Source organism: Castor canadensis, chromosome 13, assembly GCF_047511655.1.
Source record: "Castor canadensis chromosome 13, mCasCan1.hap1v2, whole genome shotgun sequence".
NCBI lineage: Eukaryota > Metazoa > Chordata > Mammalia > Rodentia > Castoridae > Castor > Castor canadensis.
The window spans coordinates 33,027,255-33,051,254 of record NC_133398.1 but is presented as its reverse complement, the minus strand read 5'-3'; the positions used below and the strand labels follow the sequence as shown (position 1 = coordinate 33,051,254).

The window sequence follows — 24,000 nt, the reverse complement described above, 5'->3', positions numbered from 1 at the left end:
TGATCTTAGATATCCAGCCTCCAGAACAATGTAAAATATAGTTATAACATCTGTTGTTTACAAGCTATCCAGTCTATGGTACTTTGTTATATCTGCCTAAACTGAGTAGGACAGGTGCAAAGTATAGTTTGTTTTTTGGATTTGCATATGAATGGCAAAATTTTCAGCTCCCATTTTTTTTTACCATACCACTCATTGTTTTGCCTTTGCAGCTTTGTTAAAATCGATTGATAATATATATGTGGATATGTTTCTATTCTCTCACATCTGTTAGATTGACCAGTGTGCATATTCCTTTGCAGCTCCATACCATCTTCAGTGTTGTAGCCTTACAATATGCCTTGATATCCTATAGCATGAGTCCTCCAACTTTATTCTTTAGCTACATCCCCAGGTCCTCCAAAAAACTTTTTATCCTTCTACTTCTTTTGCCTCTCCATAGCAACTTTAAAACTACTTGTCCATTTCTACAAAAATTGGTTCTCAGAGTTTTTCAGCACACTACTAAGAAAATAGTCTTAGTGTTTTGTTGGAAGGATTATCTTTAATAGATACCATACTGTATTAGTTTTCTGTTGCCACATAACAAATTAACAATAGCTAAAACAATAAACATTTATTTCCTCACAGTTCTGTAGATCAGGAATCTTGACATAGCTTAGCTGGGTCTTTTGCTCAGGGTTTCACAAGGCTGGAGTCTGTCAGCCACCATAAGGTCTCATCTGAGGCTCAGAATTCCCTTCTAAGTACACCTTGACAGAATTCACCTTTTTACAGCTTTAAAATTTATGGCAGTTTGCTTCTCCAAGGCCAGCAGGAAAGAGTCTCTGCTGCTTTATATCTCTCCAACTTCTTCCATGTTTCACCTCTAAATCTTCTAAAAAGAAACCCAAATGGTTGAATGGTAGTGCTTGCCTAGCATGCACAAGATGCTAGGTTTGATCCCCAGCACTGAAATAAGTAAATGTCAACTCAGGCTAGTCTCTTGTGATTCACTTCAAGTTAAATGATTAAAGACCTTAATCATAGCTGTAAATCCTTTTCACATTTGTCACATAACAGATCCTAATCATGGAACTAATATCCTATTCATAGGCTTGGCCCTCACTTAAGACGAGGGGATGATACTAGACATGTAAACAAGGAAGTGGGTATCTTGAATGCTATCTTAGAATTTTGCCCACCACAAGTACTGTTGGATTTATCTATATCTTAATTGGACTTTGACAGATTGATTGTGTCCTCCATGGAATTTGTCCATTTCACTTAAATTGTAAGTAGGACTGAAGTTTGAATGCAGGGTCTCATGTTTGCAAAGTAGGCGCTCTACCACTTGAGCCACACCTCTAGCCCTTAAATTGTAAGCTTCTAGACATAAAATTGTTTATAATATTCCTTTATTTTCCTTCTAATTGTTTTTAGGTTCTGTAGTGACAATTTCTCTATCATTCCTGATATTGGGAATTTGTGTCTACTCTGGTTTTGTTTGTATGTTTGTTTTTGTGGTTCTGGGGATCAAACCAGAGCCTCACATAGGCTGGGAAAGTGATCTACCACGTAACTACATCCCTAGCCTATTTACTTTGTTTTTAATGATTAATTTGGTTATAGTCTTATTTTCCAACTTTTAGCGTCATTGATTTTTCTGGGTTTTTTTTTCTAATTTTAATTTCATTGATCTCTTTTCTTATTTTATTACATTTTTCCTTCTGTTTAAATTTGTTTTCTTAGTGTGCCAAAAATCTTAGTACACTAATGATGTATGGATCTTTGGATCACTGATTTGAAATTACTTTTCTATTCTAATACAAGCATTTGATGCTGTATATTTACTTTCAGACTTCCCTTGTTAGGGTAAGAACTGTACAACAATATTTTTATTTTAATTCATTTAATTATGTTTTTAAATTTCCTTTGAGATTTTCTCTTTAACCCATGGATTATCTTGTTTAATTCCCAAGTATTTGGTTATTTCCTATTATCATCCTGATTTGAGTTTAATTACATTATTATCATAGAGCATAATTGGTATGACTTCAGTTTTTTTAATTCTTTTTTTTTTCCAATTTACTGTACTGAAAATTGAATCTAGGGCCTTGCACTTACTAGGCAAGCACTCTACCATTTGAACCATTCCTGCCCAGCCCAGTTCTTTGTGTGTGTGTGTGTTATTTGGACTTGAGCTCAGGGCCTATACCTTGAGCACTCCACCAGCCCTTTTTATTTAATGGGTTTTTTTCGAGATAGGGTCTCAAACTATTTGCCCAGGCTGCCTTTGAACTGCAAGCCTCCTGATCTCTGACTCCCGAATAGCTAGGATTACAGGTGTGAGCCACCTGAACAGTGTCTGCATGGAACCTGTGTACATACTTTTTTGGGTTTTTTTTGGTAGCACAGGGGTTTGAACTCAGGGCCTCACGCTTGCTAGGCAGGCACTCTACCACTAGAGCCATTCCACTAGTTCCCCAGACTAGTTCTTTACATCTTTTAATACTGGTTTATAGTGGTTTATGACCCAGTATATAGTATATTTTGGAAAGTGTTCCATGAGTGTTTTAAAAAACTGTTTCTAGCTGTTATGGGACAATTTTTAATAAATATCAGTTAGATCCTGTTGCTTTATAATTGGTGTTCATTTCTTATGTGCCCTTGCTGGTTTTGATTTTAGAGGGTGTCACAATTATTGACAGAAGGGTGTTGAAGTTACCAATTATAATTTTGAATTTTTCAAATGTTTCACTTTTGTTAGTTTTATGCATTTCAAAGCTCTGTGGTTTGGTTTGTATACATTTAGGATTGCCATGTATTCTTAGTGAAATGACCCTTTTGTCATTATATAAAGTCTCTATGTGTTCCTTATAATTGTCTTTGCTCTGAACTCTACCTTGTTAGATGCTAATAATATTTCAAGTTTGTTGATTAGTATTTGTGTGTTATAGCTGCTCATTTTTTACTTTTAACTACTTATGTCATTTTAATCCATTTCAAGTCTTTTTCTTGGCATACTTACTACATATATACTTAATATAATTATAGATGTTAGGATTTAAGACTTCAAGCTTATGTGTCCACTGTGTGTTTCTTCTGATTTTAATTCCTCTGTTTCCCCTTTCCTGTGGTCCCTTTCCATTTATTGAATATTTTTAGCATTCTGTTTTTTTAAACATAATGGGGCTTTTTCCACCAGCTTTATTGAGATAGAATTTGCATAGCATACAATTCACCAGTATAAAGTATACATCTAATGGTTTAATATAGCCACAGAGTTATACAAACATCAGCACAATTAATTTTAGAACAATTTTATTATCCCCCAAAGAAACCCTACATTCTTTAGCTGGGATCACTTCAGATTCAAACCCCTCCCCCAATTTATAGGCAGCCACTAACATGGTTTCTGTCTCTATAAATATACCTGTGCCAGATACTTCATATAAATGGAATCATATAACATATGGTGTTTTGACCAGCTTCTTTCACTTAGCATAATGTTTTCAATGTTCATCCATGTTGTAGCATGTATTAAACCTCATTCTTTTTGTTGAATAGTATTAAAATGTATGGATATATAGCATTTTGTTTATTCAGTCATCAGTTTACACTTGCATTGGTTCTACATTTTGGCAATTACGAATAATACTGCTGTGGACATTTATGACTCGGTTTCTGTGTGTATATATTTCTCATTTCCCTCAAATATACACACAGGAGTAGAATTGCTGGGTCAAATGGCTACTCTAATGTTTTGAGGAACTATCAGTCTGTTTTCCACAGTGGCTATGCCATTTTGTATTCCTCCCCATAGTATATGAGAATTTTGATTTCTCCATATGCTCGTTAATTCTTGTTATTTTATGTCTTTTTACTTTTTAAAAAAGAATTTGGCAGTATCAAGGTTTGAACAGGAATTTGCACTTACTAGGCAAAGCAGCTCTTCCACTTGAGCCATTTCCCAGCCCTATTGCATGTCTTTTTACTATATTGGTCTCAGTGTGTTAGAAGTGGTATTAAATATGTCTCTTCATATAGCTCGTTTTGATGGTGTTTGTGGAGGGTTGTTGCTCTAAGGATTAGAGTAATAATACTTCTGTTATACAGTCAGTATTTTACCCCTTTATGTGCACTATGAAGGCCTTGCCTCTAGGTCCAGTTGCCATTCTTTTTGACAGTTATCTTTAAAGCTACACAGATAGAAAAGCATATCAGACCGTGTTGTAATTTTTGCTTTCAACCATCAAAACGTAATTGTTAAAAGTAATGAGAAGAGTAGTCCATTATAGTTCTCAGCTATTTACTTCTCAGTTGCTCTTTCTTCATTTCCTGTGTTCCAGATTTTTTTTTTGTTTTTGCTTCTTTTCTGTTTGAAGAGCCTTCTTTTTTTAAAACAATTATTAGCATATATTAATTGTACAGGGGGATTTATTGTGACATTTCTATACAGGCTTGCCTTGGTTAGGTTCACCCCACAATCTCTCTGCCTCATCACCCTCCCCCTACTTAGAACAATTGTAATAGTTGCATTGTTCTATTCCATGTAAGTATATAAAGTCTGTTGACCATATTCATCCTCCTTGATCTTCTCTATGCCCCTCTTTTCCCACAGGTACCCAACCTCTCTGAAAACCTGTTTTATAATTCTGTCCTTCATTTTTAAGTCCATATTCATTATTAAAAGGGGTTTTATGATGCAATTTCACTTGTAAATATACTGTACTTTAGTCAGACTGACCCCTTTTATTACTCTTTCCTCTCCTTTTCCCTCTACCCCCTCTTATTCAACATCTTTCAGTGTGTTTCTTTTTGCCCTCTTCCTTTATAGATGCAATGTATTATGATATTGTTCACTCTATCATTCTCCTTTCCTCTTTCTATTGCGGAATCTCACTGAACTGTCCCAGTTTTGCAAATGCATTCTATACACAAGTGTGTATGTGATCATGTTTGTTTTTGTGTATATCTTTACCTTTTGGATCTATCTTCCACATATGAGTGAGAACATGCAACCTTTGTCTTTCTGAACCTGGCTTACTTCACTTAATGTGATGTTCTTCTCCAGTTCCATCAATTTACTTACAAACAACAGAATTTCATTCTTCTTTATGGCTGAATAATACTCCATTGTGTATATATACTACATGTTCTTACCCATTCAGCTGTTTCCACAGCTTGGCTATTGTGAATAGCGCTGCAATAAACATGAGTGTGCAGGTACCTCTGCAGTACCCTGATTTAATTTCTTTGAGTATATATGTGCTCAGGAGTGGTATCACTGCATCATATGGTAGTTTTATTGAGGAACTTCCATACCGATTCTGATTTCCATAGTGGTTGTTCCCACCAACAGTGTGTAAGGGTTCCTGTTTCACCTTGTCCTTGCCAACATTTGCTGTTTGTATTCTTGAAGACAGCCTTCTAACTGGAGTGAGATGAAATCTTAATGTAGTTTTGATTTGAATTTCTTTTATGGCAAGGGAAGTTGGACACTTCTTTATGTATTTATTGGCCTTTTGTACCTCTTCCTTTGAAAATTGTGTTTTCGGTTCATGTGCCCATTTCTTCATTGGGTTGTTGATTCTTTGGGGTTGAGTTTTTTAGCTCCCTGTAGATTCCGGTTATTAGTCCCTTATCAGATGAATAGCTGGCAAAGATTTTCTCCCGCTCTGTAGGCTGTCTCTTCAGTCTAGTGACTGTTTCCTTTGCTGTGCAGAAGGTTTTTAGTTTGTTGCAGTCCCATTTGTCTATCTTTTCTCTTAATTGTGGAGCTATTCTATTCAGAAAATCATTACATATGCCTATATTTTCCAGAGCTTCCCCAATTTTTCCCTGATTCTAGTTTTCCAAGCACCATTTGTTGAAAAGACTCTCTTTTCTCCAACATATGTTTTGGGTTCCTTTGTAAGAAATCAGATGGCTGTAGCTGTGTAGATTTATATCTGAATCTTCTGTTCTGCTCTACTGGTATTTGTGTCTGTTTCTATGTCAACACCATGCTGTTTGTATTGCTGTGGCTCTATAGTGTAGTTTAAAGTCAGGTATTGTGATACCTACAGCATTGCTGTTTTTGCTCAGAATTGCTTTGACTATTCAAGGTCTTTTGTGCTTCCTTATGAACTTTAGGATTGATTTTTCTGTCTCTGTGGAGAATGTCATTGGAAGTTTGGTGGGGATTGTTTTGAACATGTAGCAAAGAGCTTCCTTTATTAAGTATTATAACTGTTTGTTAGCTTCCTGAAGAATATTTTTACTAGATATAGAATTCTGGGTTGACAGTTGTATTTATTTGTTGTGCTTTTTTTGTTCCCAGCACTTGAAAAATGTTGTACCAGTGCCTTCTTGTTTCCTTCATTTCAGATGACAAGTACACCATTATTCAGATTACTGTTCTCCTGTGGCGAATGTGTTGTTTCTCTAGCTGCGCTCGTGATTTCCTTCTTTGTCTTTAGTTTTCAGAAATCTGATTTGATTGACTCAGCATGGATTTCTTTGGGTTTATTTTGCTTAGCTTCTTAAATCTGTAGGTTTATGTCTTTTACCAAAATGAGGGCCATTTCTAACCATTATTTCTTCACCTTTATTTTTAGCCCTTCACACCGTTTTTCATTCCTTCCTGATAATGATATGAATGGTAGATATTTTGTTATTGGCCCATAGACAGGACCCTAAGACTGTTGAATCTTTTTTTTTTAATCTTTTCTCTCTGTTGTTCAGACTGAATAATTTCTTTTTTTGTTTTAATTTTTTTGTGGGACTGGGGTTTGAACTCAGAGTTTCATGCTTGCAAAGCAGGCACTGTAACACTTGAGTACACATCCAGTCTGATTTTTTATTTTAATTTTGATTTATCATACAGTAATAATTCAAGGGGATCTCATTGTGATAATCCCATATATATATGTGTATATATATATATGTATGTATATATATACAGTGTACCATGAACAAGTTTATCTCCTCCATTATATTCCCATTCTCCCTCTCCCTCTCCCCACGTTGAATAATTTCTTATGGTCTGTCATCAAGTTCAGTGATTCTTTTCTGTGTCATCTCTGTTCTGCTCTAGAGGTTTTTATTTTGGTTATTTTATTTGCTCATATACATGCTTATTAAATATTTATTATTTTAAACCTTCTTTTGGTTCATCTTTACAGTTTATCTTTCTTAGCTGAGACTGTATTTTTCCCTTTGTTTCAAGAGTGATCATATTTGATTATTGGAGTATTTTTATATTTGCTTAAGATCCTTGTCAGAATTTTAATATCTGTGTCATTACAGCATTGGTGTCTATTGCTTGTCTTTTCTTATTTAAGTTAATATTTTCATTACTCAGATTGTCCCATAATTTGGGGTCAATTCTTTGATATTTTGTATATTATGAAACTAGATACAGTATACTGACAGTCTATTTGGCTGTCTATTTGAAACATTCTGTTTCGATTTTATGATCTAATGGTTCAAAGGTCAAATTAGTTTTCAGGACTCTTGCAGGGTTCTTCTGATCTGTCCTACTTTTGTATTACCCAGTTCAACTCAGGACCTGGTCACTACTTGTTAGAAATATCTGTATGATATTGGGGTGTTATGAGAGAGACGTCACCATGCAGAAGTCAATAATAGGCAAGGCAAAATTTACTTCTGTAGAAGGGTGTACAACAGGGAGTCTGGGAGGCATGTACAGCTGGTGGGAAGTCTGCAGGGCTTTATCTGATGCCATGCTGGCCCTCTCCTGCCCCTGGATTGGACGGGAGTGGGGCTCACATTCTGTGCAATTGGCTAATTAGAAAGGGGCCAGGTAAGAGGGACTTTGGGAACAAAGAAGTTTAAAAGTTCAGGGAAGCAATAAATATTTTTGGTTATCAGCTCTGGAACCAGGGCATCTAGTGGAATTCTTGTCCCAGCCCAGCCGAGGATAACAACCTTTTGTTTTTAATAGAAACTTTTATCATATTAAGCTGAGTCCATGAAGTAAGCATATGGGAAGGGAGTTAGTGAGACTAACATTTGTAACAGGGGTGGTTACTGATTAAATCCTTCAACAGAAAAGACCCAACCTAAGTTGACTTTTACAATATTCTACCCAAACTTCAACTCTCAGGACTTTTGCTATTTTTGATTTTGATCAGTTTCACATGTGGATTGCTAAGAAGTGCTGATGACCCCATGTACCAGTTTAAAGAACTTCTTTCTCCAACTTCCTCTTCTCCATAATTTGCCTTTATTCTCTCCTTTGCTTAATTTAGGGAGCTGTGGTTGATAAGGCTCCTCCCAAGTGCCAAGTAAGGAGGTGTGAGTTCTTTTGAAGTATGTGCTTTGAGTAGAGTAGGTGGAGTCAAAAGGGTTCATTCAGCTGGGCTGTTTGCCAGTCTTTTCACTAGAGAGAGCAGTCTTCTCTTGGGGAGTATTGAATCTGTGCCTCTTGGTGTTTGTTTACACATTTTGGGCTTCTCTAACACCCAGGCTGCTATATATGGGAGGCAAAAACCAAAAACCTTCAGGCAATTAGCACCACATTGTTCTTCAAAGTTCTAAAGTTCCTAGTCAGTCTTCCTTCTCTTCTGGTTTCATTCCTTTTGCACAGAGATTTTAGTTGTGATTAGCAGAAGGTACTATGTTCCATCTTGTCTAGAATGGGAAAGCAACATAATTCCTTTTCATATCACTCAGGAAAACATGGTGCCTAGTGTTTGTCTGGCACTAAAGCATTTGTTGACAAAAGGAATGAACGAAACTAAGTAGCTTCATATCTCAACCTGTTTATTCAACATAACATAAGAATATGACCTTTGGAGTCATCAGTCTGAATTCTAATTTTACCACCTACTTTCAGTGTGAATGTAGATAGGCTACTTAACTTTTCTTAGACTCAGTTTCCTATAATCCAAAAATGCTAGCCCCTACTTCATGGGATAAGTAAAAATGAAATGATATATTTAATGCATTTAGGACAGTGCTTAATAATAAATACTTAGTAAATGCAGCTCCTACTTATGTTAGAATAGCAATGATGATCAAATACCTCTATCTGTTTCTTGTACTTATAGGAAACTCTGCTCTTAAAGACAAAGAAGACCAGTTTGGCAGAACACCACTTATGTATTGTGTGTTGGCAGACAGATTGGATTGTGCAGATGCTCTCCTGAAGGCAGGAGCAGTTGTCAATAAAACTGACCATAGCCAGAGAACAGCCCTCCACCTTGCAGCTCAAAAGGTAAGAAGCAAAATTACCTTGATGAGGAAACATTTGTGTGGTATTTGTTAGTTTATTAGTGGACTATGAAATGGACAAATAATAAAGAAATTGCAAATAATGACTTTTGGTTTTAAGTTTTCTCTAAAAGCAGTCTTTAAACTGTAGAGTAAAGCACAGATAACTATGAGTGGCTACACTCCCTATCTAGGTTCCTCTAACAATGGAATATGGAATATAATATACTATATATATGTACATGGGAAAAATAAAGTATAAAAAGAAATACACAGGCTGGAAGCATGACTCAAGTGATAGAGTACCTGCCTAGTAAGCACAAGGCCCTGAGTTCAAATCTCAGTACTGTCAAAAGAAAAAAAAGAAAACAACCCACAAAAATGTTAATAGTGCTTGCGTTTAAATTTTGAGTTTTTGTACTTTTCACTTTAAATTTTTTCCTTCATGACTATTACTTTTACAATCAAAAGTCTTTTTTAAACTATGTGGCCTTAGGGGCATAAAGAAATTTATTTTCTGAGTGTGCTATAAACTTTTTAAAATTCTAAAATCATATTATCAATATAAATGATTTCAAGTTTTTAAGGACATTGCCAAAAGTTCAGATTTTAAAGATTAAACACATGAAAATGATAAAATAGGAAGCTTCTAAATTAACTTAAAGCCTTACCTAAAAACTATTTTCCTTCCATAAAATTTTACTCTGTAAGATATATTCTAATGCATGGTATTTTTCTTTTTGTTATTTTAAACTCCCATGTTTTGGGAATAAAAAGCAATGAAACTGAGATAGATCCAGCAGAAAATATTAGTTATTTCCCATTAAAAATGTGACCAGATAGAGCTGATTAATTGAGGGTTAGAAAAATACCTTTTCATTAGTTGAATGCGTAAAAAGAGGCTGACATTAAGATAAACTACTGAATATGCTAGTCATATGCTTTTATCAGTTAGATCTGTCAGGTTATTTCCAAAGTTACTTCTCCTGAATTTGCTCTTCATAATAGTAATTTCTAAAAATTCTCCCTCATTTTCAATCTCAGTTTTAACTGCTGCTCAGGTGTTTATAACGTTTCACCTAGGCTTGTCAGCTTGTAAAATTATTCACTCAATTTAGTTTGTTATCATATAAAAACAACAACAACAAAAAGGAAACAAATTAGGAGGGGCCCAATGTTAAGAATTTGATACCCTTTAGATTTTTCATTCTGATTCAATCAGGTGTGAAACTCAACTTTAAAAATACAGATTAGAGAGAGCCTAACATTAAGTAGAATCTCTGGGAAAAATGAGGATGTAAGTTGATGATCCAACACCATGGCATCTTTGGAGAGAGAATATGACCAAAATGGTTGAGAGAAAGGGCTTACACAATCAGACATATTAGCTTTGTAAGATCCAATGCATTGCTTTTGTTTTCATTATTTTTAATAGTATCAAAGAATAAGCAGAATTATGGTTTATATATTAGAACTTACATAGATGATTTCTTAAAAAAACAAGTTTCATGTTTTTCCAAGCATCTGATAATTGCATCTTCCTTCCTTTCTCCATTGCTGTTTGTTTTTATGTGCATTCCTAGAGCAATAATGCATCTTTAAGCTATACTAGCAATAGTAGAATTTCCAGAACAAGAGTAGTGGTAATAATTATTTAGTTCTGTGCTCTGCCCAATCAGACCTGGGTGTTGTGTTTGGTTTTAAGGTTCATACAAAAAAAATTCAGAAAAGGTACAGACTAAGAGGAATAAGATAGTAAATGATCGAGAAATAATTTTCAAAGAATAGTTGAAGGTGGTTTGTCCTAGCTCTGTTAAAATACCCTGTTTCTGAGAACACGCACACACACACACACACACACTTCTCTTTTTAGAAAATATCTCCACCATAAACTTCCAGGATTCCCCCTATTAAAATAAAGAAAATGTGAATCACAATGAAAGATCACCAAACACATAAGGAAGCAATCTACTGTGAATATGAGTGAGCAGAAAGAACAGATTTAGTCTGTGAAGAAAATCAGATATTGGCATCATTAGAGACAAAATATAAAATTACCACTGATAGAATGTTTAAAGATAAAAAGGTGGAATCAGAAAAATGAGAAACCAACAATAGACTTTCATGACTAGGCATCAGTTATGGCCATGACTGCTGATTTTTTATTTGTCTGCCTGCCATAAATATCTATAACAGCTGTACAAAATATACACATTGGTAGGAAGTATTGAGAACAATCCACATAGGTGGGTTTTCCAAATTGAAATACGAAAGAATGCAGCCCTAACAATCTTACTAGGTTGAAGAAACCAAGGCACAGTTTGGAGAAACTTATAACTGGAACTGGAAGGGAAAAATGCAGAGAAGGAACCCAAAAACATGGATACAAATTCCTCCTAAGTCATTAGCAGATTGCACAACTGCTTTTGCATAGGATAGGGCTCTAAGAAACCCAGCAGTAAACAACAGCTGGAAGTAAATAGCTGAGCAGCACGTGTTAAAATTATCCTATACTTTTTTTCATATGTAAGTCGTTTAATACATAAAAAATTGATTTTTGCGGGGAGATCCATTCTCATTTTAAAACATATGGATAACTCATTTTGCCAGTAAAAATTCATTCATTTTCAGCTACATAGTATCTTCTTTGTGGTAGCGCTAGGCTTTTGTACTATGCACTCCCCTATGCTTTTTTTTTAAAGAATATTCCTGAGTATTAGTGTGCCATTTAGGAAATCTGAAAATAAAAGTTACCTGATCAGAGTAACTTAGAGGGACTAATATGGCAACCAAAGTTACTTTGAGAGAAAAAACTGGAGGTACATAGAGAGCTATTATAGTTCAGGCTAATAGAAGGAAGTTGGATCAAAGAGATATACTGTAGAGGTATAAATATTGATTCAACAAGTGTTTGCCAAATATCTTCTGTATAGTCATGATTTTATATATCTAGAGAGAATAGAAAAAAAATGAATCACATATGTCTGCTATAAGTATATGCTCTCAGTACAGATCCCGGCTAAACTCATTTTCCTTTGTTCAGTGAACCTTTCAAGCATTGTCTATCCCACTTAATTCTGGTACCTGTGAACTCAGGAGTGTGCTTATATGTATAATTACCAACATTCATGTATATGTGCATGCATTCATTTATGTAACATAGGTCAAAACTACTCTATAACAAGTCCTGTGTTAAAATATATTAGAATACAAAGGTGAAAGATGTGATTCTTAAAATTGGACAATCTACCTTACAATATATATTTTATAAAATACCAATACTCATAATATATAAGTAGTTGTTATTATTTTTTACCTCTGAGATCAACTAATCTCATGTTACTTATCCTGTTTTGGGTTTATTTTTATGATACCAAATTGTATTGTTATTCTTTCATAGGTTTGTTAGTGAGAAAAACTCATGCTCCCATAGCATTTTGTTCATATCTCTATTAAAACCCTATTATCCTGTATTGTAATTGTTATTTACTTGTTTCTTTTCTACTAGCTAGGAACTCCAGACAAGAACTTTGTTTTGTTTTGTTTTGAATCCCTCTGAATAGCTAGCATAACACAGTGTCTGAAGTGTCGGGTTAAACGAATTTCTTTGTTTGTTTGCTATACTGGGGATTGAACCCAGGACTTTGTGCATACTAGGCAAACACTTAACCACTGAGCTATATCCCCTGCCCTGATTGAATGAATTTTATGTTACTTACATAGAAAGTTATTAATACAAACACTAGACATTTTGTTTATTAGAAACATTTATCCTGTTTCAAATTACATATTTGTGGAAAAACTTATTGAACTGTGCAGCTTGACTTTGACACATATTCATTTCTCTGGGAATAAATTGCTGTTAGTCCAAAAAGCTAAAGAAATGGTACCCATGGAAATAAAATTTATCTCAATACACTGAATATCTTACCTAATTTGTTATCCTCAGTTTAATCCAAGAAAACACTTGGTCATATCTTTTTTGAAATTCTCACAAAAGATATCTTATTGTTAGAAGTCTTTTGCTCCAGGGATCCTACTATTTCTCTGACTTCCATAGATACATTTATATGTTAATAATGGTAAAAAAAAAAAACTTCAGAAATTTTACTAAATATTAATACTCACACACTGTTAATCTTCTAGGAGGTTAATAATTTAATCAAGAAGATTAAGACCACCCACTTTGAAATATATCACATTAAACACAAAAGTTAAAGAAACCAGGTCCTATCCAGGCACCAGTGACTCATGCCTATAATCCCAGCTACTTGAGAGGCTGAGATCGGGAGGATTGGGATTCAAGGCCATTCCAGGCAAATATTTTGTAAGAAAACCCCCATCTCCAAAATAACCAGAGCAAAATGGACCAAAGGTATCACTCATGTGGTAGAGCACCTGCTTTGTAAGCACAAAGTCCTGAGTTCAAACCCCAGTCCCACCAAATAAAAAAAAAGAAACCAGATCGTGGCTGTGTTGTGCTTTGTTTTAATTCACAAACCATTTTCAGTCACCTCTGAAAACTGAATCTTAAATATTAATTTTCACTTTTCGAGACATTTTGTTTCCATTAATGATTTACAAAATGTAAAGGAAAAGACTATTCTGAATTTTTTTTCATGAAACCTATACCAGATAATACAATTAGGTTTCCTTATTTTGCACACACACACACACACACACACACACACACACACACACTCAGTTTCTCAGAGATTTTATTTATCTAGATCTCACCCCCAGCTATTTGAGAGCAGAGGTTATATCTTATTTGATTTTATAGTTACAATCTTAGTTCAGCTTCTGTCACTTAATAAAGATGGTATTTGTTTAACAAATACATAAGCGAATCAGTGAATCAGTCAATAGATATGAACATCAGATAAGTTTATTATGAAAGGTATGACCTTCAAAACTGTTAAAGTTTAAATTAATAGTTATATTTATTCCTGTTCTCTCCCCCTTGCAATTGTGTAAGTAGGATTTATAGGACTTTCTGTGAGCTTAATTTCTAGAGAAATTACAGTTACATACTTCAGTTTCTTCATCTATAAAATGGGATAGTATTGCTCCCTATCTTCCATATTGAAGTGACAAATCTGTAGATACAAATCATTTTGTTTTCAAAGCATATGTAATCATATGCATATGTAATCAACATTATTGCTGCTAGTCCTACTGCAATATAGGTGCAAATTACTCTTTACAGATCAGTAGATATCAGATAGGAAGGCTCTTTGGGATCTTTTCCATTTTGTCGTTGGATGAGGGGACTGAGTGAGTCCTACTTCTTTCAGTTCTCTTCTCAATAGTTAATTCACCATCATATGTGTGGAATGTTATCTTACTTTTCAAATTAATCATTATAAGCGCAGAAATAGAATGGAAAAAAATATGAAAAAATCCAAGAACCTAGCACTTAGAAAAGATAAAACTGAGTATTTCTAATTTTTGCTTCAGATATTTCAAATAAAATAAAGCAGAATAAATGCACTTAAACAATTCTGTTTATCGTCCCAATCCCATTTCCCTCTTTCTCTGTCTCCTCAGACTGTCTTGATTTCGGTAACTTCAGTTCCTGTGCATATTTTTCTAACACACATACACCCACACATGAGTAATAATATTATTTTTGCATGTTTAAAATCTTTAAATAAATGATATTATGCCATGTATATTATTCCTTGACTTGCTTTTTTTTCGTGGCAGTACTAGGGTTTGATCTCAGGGCTTACATTTGCGAGGCAGGTGCTCTACCACTTGAGCCATGCCCTCAGCATTCTACTTGCTTTTAAACTTACTGTTTGTTGTGTTTTTGAGATTTACTCATGTTCAAACATGTATTCCTAGTTCACTAAAGATTATATCCAAATACTCAAGGGGCAGGTGAAAAGATGCACATTATTATAATTAGGAGAATGCAAATTAAAGCCACAATGAGTTACTACTACCCAAGCATTTGAATATCTAAAATGGAAAAAAACAATGAATACCAATTGATGTTGGGAATATGGAACAACTGGAACACTCAACTTTTTTTTTTTTTTGCAGTACTGGGGATTGAACTCTTTAGACAAGCACTCTACCACTTGAGCCACAGCCCCAATCCTTTTGCTTTTAGTTTGTTTTTCAGGTGGGATTTCATGCTAACTTTGCCTAGGCTGGCCTTGAACTGCTATCTTCCTATCTCTGTTTTCTAAGTAGCTGGGATTACGGAACTGTAACACCATGCCCAGCCCTCAGTATTTTTTATGAGAATGTAAATTGGTACATCCACTCTGGAAGCTATAGGAAATATATACTAAAGGTAAATGTGCACACACACACAAATATAAATTTAAACTCTGGTAATACCTAAGAGAAATAAGTGCCTCTTTCTACCAAAAGACATGTATGAGAGTGATAATAGTTTGATTTATAATAGTAAACATTTGATCAGTATTTTTGTAGTGATGAGGATCAAACCCAGGGCCTCGAGCATGCTGGGCCAGTGCTTTACCCTTAGCCCCAATGTATTAATAATAGCTGAAACAACCCAAATATTTACCAGCAGGTAAATGGGTAAATAAATTGTATGGTATTCCTACTACACAATTAGGAAAAATAAACTGATGCATTAAATGCCACGAGTGAATTTCATAGACATTATGTTCACAGAAGGAAGTCAGACACTTTTTAAATTTGTATGCTACTTTTTAGAATTTCAAGAACAGACAAAACTAATCTATGCTATTCAAATAAGATTTACGCTTACCTAAGGAATGAGAAGGGACATGGAGCTTTTAGGAATGCTACAAATGTTCTTAATCTTGATTTGTTTGGTGGCTACATAAACATTCATCAATCTATATTCTTAAGATTCATGTACTTTGCTGTATGCATATTCCACCATATAAAGTATTAAAAATGGTAAAGTGTCAAGAATGTGGTAACCATTATTTTTTGGTAGGATAGGGATGGTTCCTGGCCTAGGCTGGTAAGTACTGAGTTCACATTTCCCCAACTTTAGCCTGAGGAGCTGTGTGAAAGCTTGGCATCCATGCTGTGATCCAGGGGTTCTCAAATGTATACATGCATCAGGATCACCTGGAAGGCTTGTTTTAAATTCAGTGGGACTGACATGGGGCCAGAAAATTTGTTTATCTGATAAGCTCGCAGGTGAAGGTGACGATGCAGTTGAATTGTCACTGCACTATTCTTATATCGTTTTCTTTTGTGTGTTTACCCTATTTGCAGTGTCAATGGCTTTTTGCATTCTAGGAACCTAACCTCTTAGACTAATAATAATCAGAGCTTTTGATGACATTATTCACAGAGGTAAGATGTATTAGTAAAGGAACAATTTTGAGAGGAAGTTATTGAGTTCATTGTAAGCAAACTGAATTTTTGGTCCCCATGGGACAGCTTGGAAGTAATGTCTACCATGAATTTTAATATAATAGTTTGGATCTCCAAGGTAAAGTGTGGACTGGAGTTATTAGTGCAAACAGAAGCCATAATAGTAGATGGGACCAGGATCAGAAATAGAAAATACCAACATTCAAAGTTTATCTAAGGAAAACAAACTTACAGAGGAGGTAATAAAGAAAGGGGAAGAATTAGATCAGAAGAGTGTTGTGGAGCCAAAGGGACAAGTTTCTAGAAGAAGAGTTTCTGTTTTGTTTTTAACTATGCTAAGATTTTTTACACAAAGCAGCTTAATCAGCACTTACTGAATTAATGATTGGATGTAGCTATGGTAAGAGTTGAAAAGCTCCCATTGGATTTTTCAGTTAGAAAGTGAACTTAGCATGAGCAATGGTTTTAGTAGATACAAAACCTAGATATTAATATCCTAATATTACTTCCTGCTGAGTAACCAGGAAGTAAGGATATAGAGATGGTAAATATGCATGACTCTTTTAAGATGAGAGTGAGTGATAAGGTATTAGGGTTATTGATCAGAAAATGTTTTAAGGTGAGAGATAATATTTTGGCAAGGCCTCTATAAAATAGGAATCATGTTACTCAGGGTCTCGAGCTTGCTAAGCAGATGCTCTGCCATTTGAGCTATGCTCTCAACCGAGCTTTGAAAAATTTTAATAAATAATATTATGAACCTCATTCAACATATCCATCACCCTGCTTCAATAATTAATTCATAATCTTGTTTCATCTGTACACTCCAACTGAACTATTTTAAAACAAATCACAGACATCTATAAATATTTCAGTATATATATAAAAAGAGAAAATATATTTTTATATAGCTCCACAATATCATTGTACCAAAAAAGAAATGAACAATAATTCCTTAGTATCATTACCTATCTAATCAGTGTTCACATTTTCCTGATTATATCATAAGCTTTTTTAAAGTTAATTTTTCTGAATCAGGATCTATATAAGATCTATACATTGCATTTGGCTGGTAAATATTTTAAGTCTCTTGCAATCTAACAGGTTTTTTTTTTAACATGTTTATATGTTTAGTAAAAGGAGACACTAAAAATTTAGTAATAGGAAAAGTAGATGCTGGATCAAAGTCTTTGGGAAAATTGGAACAAAATGTATGAAAAGTATAGTTAGACAGTAAGGAAGTTTGTTCAATGAATGATTCTAACATAAATTTAGGATGTATCTGAATATTCTTGACAGCTAGTTACAAAATATGATACATGGAAGGGCCCTTGGAAATTATTCTTATTTTACAAATGAGAAAACCAGGAGATCTGGGTTTCAGTTTTGAAAGCCTAAAAAGGGATATATTTTGGTCATAAATCAGGGGAGAATGGATGAGAAAATTTATCTGTTAGGCCAGTCTCTATCAAGGAAGATGAGGGAAACCTGAAAGGATACAGAGGACCCCTGCTGCCCCTCTGACATCCTAGACCCAACACCCCTAATTCCATTAAATCTGCTATAAGAGCAGAGTCAGGGAGAAAGCCAGTGTTTAATGATAACTTGACTTTTCGCTAGATAACAATGACCTATTAAGTTCTGGTTCTCTGAAAGTCAATATAGCATAATGAAGGAGAAATTGGATCTGAAGTTATAAGATCTATATTCCATTCATAATTCAAGGACATCTGGTACCAATGGACGTCACTCACTAGCTAGTGACCTTACGCAGGTAGGGTAACTCCTAAGCTTCTATAAAATGGGAATCATATTACAAATCTACCTGCCTCATAGAATTATGAATATTAAAAATAAAATACTGGTTGTTACCATGTGTGCCAGAGGTCAGGGAAGCCAGATAGTTGCGCATAACACTACAAATGCATAAGGGTATGAAGCATTACCTGAAGACCGTATAAGCAATCTGCCTCACAAATATAGGTATTTTTCAATTATATTTAGAAGTTGATGTGATTACAAAATATATTTCATTTAAACTTGTCATTGAAATCAATTCTTTTATTTTTTTAGTCAACCAATGAATACTAAAAGTAAACATATTAACATTAAGACTTTGGGTAGTTTTTTCTTTTTTGTTTCTTAACTTTAAAATGAATTTAAAAGACTGAGGGTCACTCAAATAATGTATATCTATAAAGTGCTTTATTTATAAGTAACTTTAATTTAGAATAACAGATAGGTTTAACTCATGTAGTGACTAACCTTTGTTATTGAAGTTTTTAATATATAAAATATGATAAAACTCCATATACATTTAACCTTTAGAAAACTTCTTAATTTTTCTCTTGACTCTAAATATAAGATTTGTGTTGAAGAGACGTTATTATATGTTTTATTCATTAATCTTCCTGTGCCCAGGACTTAATGACCTGTCTTTTAAACCAGAAGAGATGCACATTATCTTAGATCCTAGTTAGACACTTTGGATAAAGAGGTGCTAACACTGAAATTTTGTTGACTTTGGCTTTTGCTTTCAATTTTTTTATTGAATTTTTCCTTGTCTGAACATTATTTATCTAAGTCAAAACAAAAATATGTAGAGAGAGATATCTTTTGCAAACATATTACAGCATACAGAACATGACTCATTTGTTTGGAGTTCTCATTTTGTTTCAACAAAGCACATGCGGCCTAATTTACCTAGGCTTACTCTTTTCTCAATTCTTTGTTGTCATTGTTATTGTTTTGTTTCTTTTGAGACTCAGTCTCACTATGCAGCCCAGGCTAGTCTCAAACTTATGGTCCTCCTGCCTCATACTCCCAACTGCTGGGTTTTTTAGGGTGTGCCACCACACCTGGCTTCTTTTCCCATTTTTATACTTTCCTAGTTCTCTGATTCACTCATATATTCACTACTCTTTCCTTTTAGAATTTTCTTCTAACTGACAATACTGCACTAACTTATTTCCCCCCTGATCCTCTGATTGTCCATTTGTTTCCTTAATTGGCTCTTCTTTAACTACTGGAAGTTCTGCCCCAAGATAAAAATCTCTCCATATATTCCATCTGCTTCCATAACTTCAGCTGTTTTCTTGCAAATCTTTGTCTTTAGCCTTAACTTTTCTCCCTAATTTCACACTTGTACTTCCAGCTATTTTCTAGAATTTCTTAAATTTTCCAGAATCTCAACTTTAAGATACCTGAAACAAAACCCTTCCTTTTTGCCTGTAACCAGTTCCTCCAGTCAGTTTTAAAAACAATTAAGATGAAATTCACATAACATAAATTTAACCATTCTAAAGTGAGCAGTCCAGGAACATTTAATACACTCATAGTGTTGTGCAATGACCATCTCTATTTAGTTCCAAAGCATTTTCATCACTCCAAAGTAAAGCCTCTTCCCCATTAAGCAGTTTCTCCCCTTTACTCTCTCCCCAAACCTTGTCAGCCATCAATATGCATTCTATCTCTATGGATTTTTCTATTATAGGTAATTTCATGTAAGCAGAGTCATATATGACCTTTAGTGTCTGACTTTTTTCACTTGGCATAATTAATGTTTATCTAGGTTATTATATATAATGGTACTTCATTCCTTTTTATTTATGGATGAATAATAATTTCTATTATATTTATATGTCACTATTTGTTTATTCACTCACGGACATTTGAGCTGTTTCCACTGTTTAGCCATTGCAAATAGTGCTGCTGTGAACATACATGCTTGTTTGAGTATCTGTTTTCAATTTCCCCATCTGATTTTCCTTTATCAGTCTATAATATTGTATCTTAAGTCACCTAGGTTTAGAGCCTATGTGGCACATAGTAGGTAATAAATATGTATTTGTTAAATGAGTTTGCTAAGTGAATGTATAGAACGATATATTTCACATGTTTACATCTTCTTTCTAATTACTTGTTTACCCTAAATTATAGGCCTGGCTTTTACATTAACTGCTTGCATAATTTTAGGCAGAATGTAATCTTTGTATGCTTAGTTTTCTGCTCTGTAAGATGAATTTCTTGAACCACAAACATAAGAAAGTGAAAAAGAAAACCTGAGAGCTGGGGGGCATAGCTCAGCAACATAACTGATGCTCAGCATGTACCTGTCCTAGATTCGATCTGGAGGTACACATGCACACAAACCAGCACTGGAAAAAGAAACTAACTCAAAACAAAGTAAAATGTAAATTGCATGTTGGAATTGGTATGATAAGCAACCTGAGAGAAAAATCAGCAGAGAGAGTTCACATTTGAAGAAAGTCAAATAACTCTCAAGCATTTGAAAATATGTTTGACTCTGCTTATGAAAGAAAAACACTTATTAAAGAAAAGTGTCTATGCTAAGACACTTTTTCCCACTTGTCAACTCACCATATAGGGATAAATAAGTACTCTTATACATTGCTGTTGGAATAGCTGTCTAAATTGTGAATGCATATATATATTTGGGCCCAGCAATGCTATTCGTGGTCACTGATCCAAATGATAAACATGCACAAATGAGAAATTATACACATGGAAGGTTATTTATGATAGCAATATTTACTAAAACAAGGTTGAAAACAACCCAAATATGTGATCTCAATTGCCCATCAATAGGAATCTGGTTTAATAAAAAGTAGTATATTTATACAATGGAATCCTATACAAGTGGGAAAACAATGATGTTGTTTAGCTATTAAAATGAAAATATCTCCAAGCTATATTTGAAGTGAATAAGAGATGAGCTCAGAATAACTTATATCAGGCTGGGGATGTAGCTTAGTGATAGAGCATTTACTTGATAGAGCATATGGAAGGGCCTGGGTTTGTCCTCCAGTACTGCAAAAAATATTTTATACATACACACACGCACGCACACATATTTATATGTGAAATACAAAGAAAAAACTTATTTAAGAGCAAAATACCAAAAAAGCTTAAAAAATACAAAAGCTTTCAAAACACATTTAAGAAACTAATAAAAATGTCATACTCTCTGTGAGGGTGGAAGGAGGAATGAGGCACACAGGAGCAGAGGTGGGAGGTGCCTTTTTATTTTATTTTTTAACCATGTGAATGCATTTTGTGTGTATGTGTGTGTGGTACTGGGCCAGGGTCTCATGCTTGCTAGGCAGGTGCTCTGCCAGCCTGTGAATGCGTTTTATTAAAGTAAAAATAAATTAAAATTAGAGTAAAAAATAAGTTATTTGTAAAATCAGGGCAGAAAAAGGTTAAAAGAGATAGGCATGTTTTTCTGGGATACGGCAGAAAATTCCAAAGAAAAAAAGATAAACACAGGGTAACTGTAAGTTTACAAAGGATACAATAGCATAGGCGTAAGTTAATGGAAAGAAAAGTAATTAAACTGTGGAGCAACATTTAAACAGCTGAAGAACAGTGAAATGTTAGTACGGGACAAGAGGAGGTACAAAGAAAAGATTTTATTTTTTATTTTAAATGAAAAGATTTAAATGAAACTACTAGTTATTTTAAGTAGAGAATATACATTGGAAGTAGGCTCCATTTTTTACTGATTCTCAATCTTCTCCTCAGTCTTCCTATATAACCAACACATATACATCCCATTTGTGCCAAAGTAAAGTCATTTGTTATCTTGGTGACTTTTATCACGTAACACATATGTGGAAACTTTCTTAGATCTGAGATTTGACTGTTACATAAATGAGCTATAATTAAAGTGACAGTATGATTTCTAGGACTCCCATAATTTTGTCCAAGGATTAAATATTGTCATATATTAAATATTATATATTTGAATACTGTCGTTTTTCAAATTTTTGTCCATTGCAACAAAAAAAATTACTTTGAATTTGTGTCATTACTCATACCTTTCTTTAGTCAGACTTTTTCAGTGGGCACTGCTTGACTTCTCTATGGTTGTATTCAGTCAGTTCATTTTGGAACAATTTAATAAATGCCCACTCTACCACAAATATATAGGCAATGATTATCTGAATAGTAAACAATCAGTGGTAGTCCATGAGGTTTTTAAAAGAAGTCTTTAAAAGAAGGCACTAGAAGACATCGCATAGAAATGCAAGAAGTCTTAACATAAGAAACCTTTATGTCCTAACATCTTAGTGACCTCCTAGGAATCTGCAGACTGAGATGAGTGATGTTAGACAATCCTTACGGTTTACCCCCATTTGATCAACCCTTGCATTTTCTAGGCAGGAAGAAAGTTCTAGTCTAAAGTTTCTGCTTCATTGCATTCCAGCTTCTGGGGTTTCCATACCAGCATTGTTTGTCTTCTTGCATGTATTTAGAAACTATCTCTAAACCTATCTTCTCATTTTCCAGTTTAGAAACTTTTTTCAAATATTTAGGATCTTACATTAAAATTAGTGTTCCAGTCAAAGCCAGAGTTTTTCTGCTTTTAAACAAATCCAAGAATTGAGATCAAAATTTGTCTGTCCTTTAACACTTTGATTATAGTTCATACACTTTCACTTGCCTGGGTAAAATTTAGTTACAAGGAAGAACAGGTCAACTCATCTTGATTAAACTCATTATTTTGAAATTTTCTAACATGCCTCTAAATATGAAAAAACACTTCATTTGGCTTCAGAGCAGAGTCAGAACAGTAGGAATAATTGTATATTATCTGTTTTCTATATAGATAAACTGAGGTATAGTTTCACCAAGTTTTTTTTTTTTTTTTTTGTGAGAGGTGCTAGGAGTTGAAGTTAGGGCGTCACACTTGCTAGGCAGGGGCTCTACCATCTGGGCCACCCCACCAGCCCTTTTTTCATTGGTTCTTTTTTAGAAAGGGTCTCCCTTCATGCCTGGGCCATCCTGGACTGAGATCCTCCTATTTGTGCTTCCCTGAGTAGCCGGGATTATAGGCTCGAGCTACCACACCCCGCCGGACCAAGTTCTTTGAAACTTCTTTGTCATTTGTAGACTCAAAAATTGTCTTGTGTTTTCTGATTCCCAATTCAATGCTCCTGATACTGCTGCATGAACAGAAGCTTTCAAGTTTTCCTGACGTTTACTTTCTCAGACTTCTGCTTTTCTAACCAGGAGTAATCCCCAAATCTAGTTTTGCTGTCAAACCTCCAAAGAAGAACCTAAGCATTTCTTTTTCATAGACCAAATTCAGGTTTGAACTGAAAGCTTCTTCCTTTAATTCCTGTGGTTGTTTGTTTTTTCTTTATCTTATCATACCTCTCAAACACATCAGAGCAAACGTGAAGATTTTAAAATCGACATGTACTATAGAGTTTGGTTTAAACATAATTATGTTTCCTTCAGCCGTACTCATTGTCTAGTCATGTTTATCTCTTCACTAACCCCCACTTTTACTGCCACGGAAATACAGGTATATGCTTTCCATCAACAGATTCAGAGATCCCCACAAGCCTAGATTCCCATGGTAACGAACCAAAAACTAAAAGGAAAAGAGAGAGTGTATATTGAATTTCCCTGAGACCTGCAGCTTGTTTTTCA

The 24,000-nt window shown here is 34.5% G+C and overlaps 1 protein-coding gene across 11 annotated transcripts in view; it reads left to right on the top strand.

Annotated features, from left to right (window-relative positions):
- Positions 1–24,000, top strand: part of Invs (inversin) — a 151,186-nt gene that overhangs the window by 17,933 nt on the left and 109,253 nt on the right. For 7 of the 11 annotated variants that reach the window (XM_020166884.2, XM_074051372.1, XM_074051370.1 and 4 more), the window contains exon 3: positions 9,039–9,205. In XM_020166884.2, coding sequence (XP_020022473.2) covers positions 9,039–9,205 — 167 coding nt within the window. Of the gene's footprint in view, positions 1–9,038; positions 9,206–24,000 lie in introns of those variants that run through there. The other 4 variants (XM_074051374.1, XM_074051375.1, XM_074051373.1 and 1 more) reach the window with 3 other exon arrangements.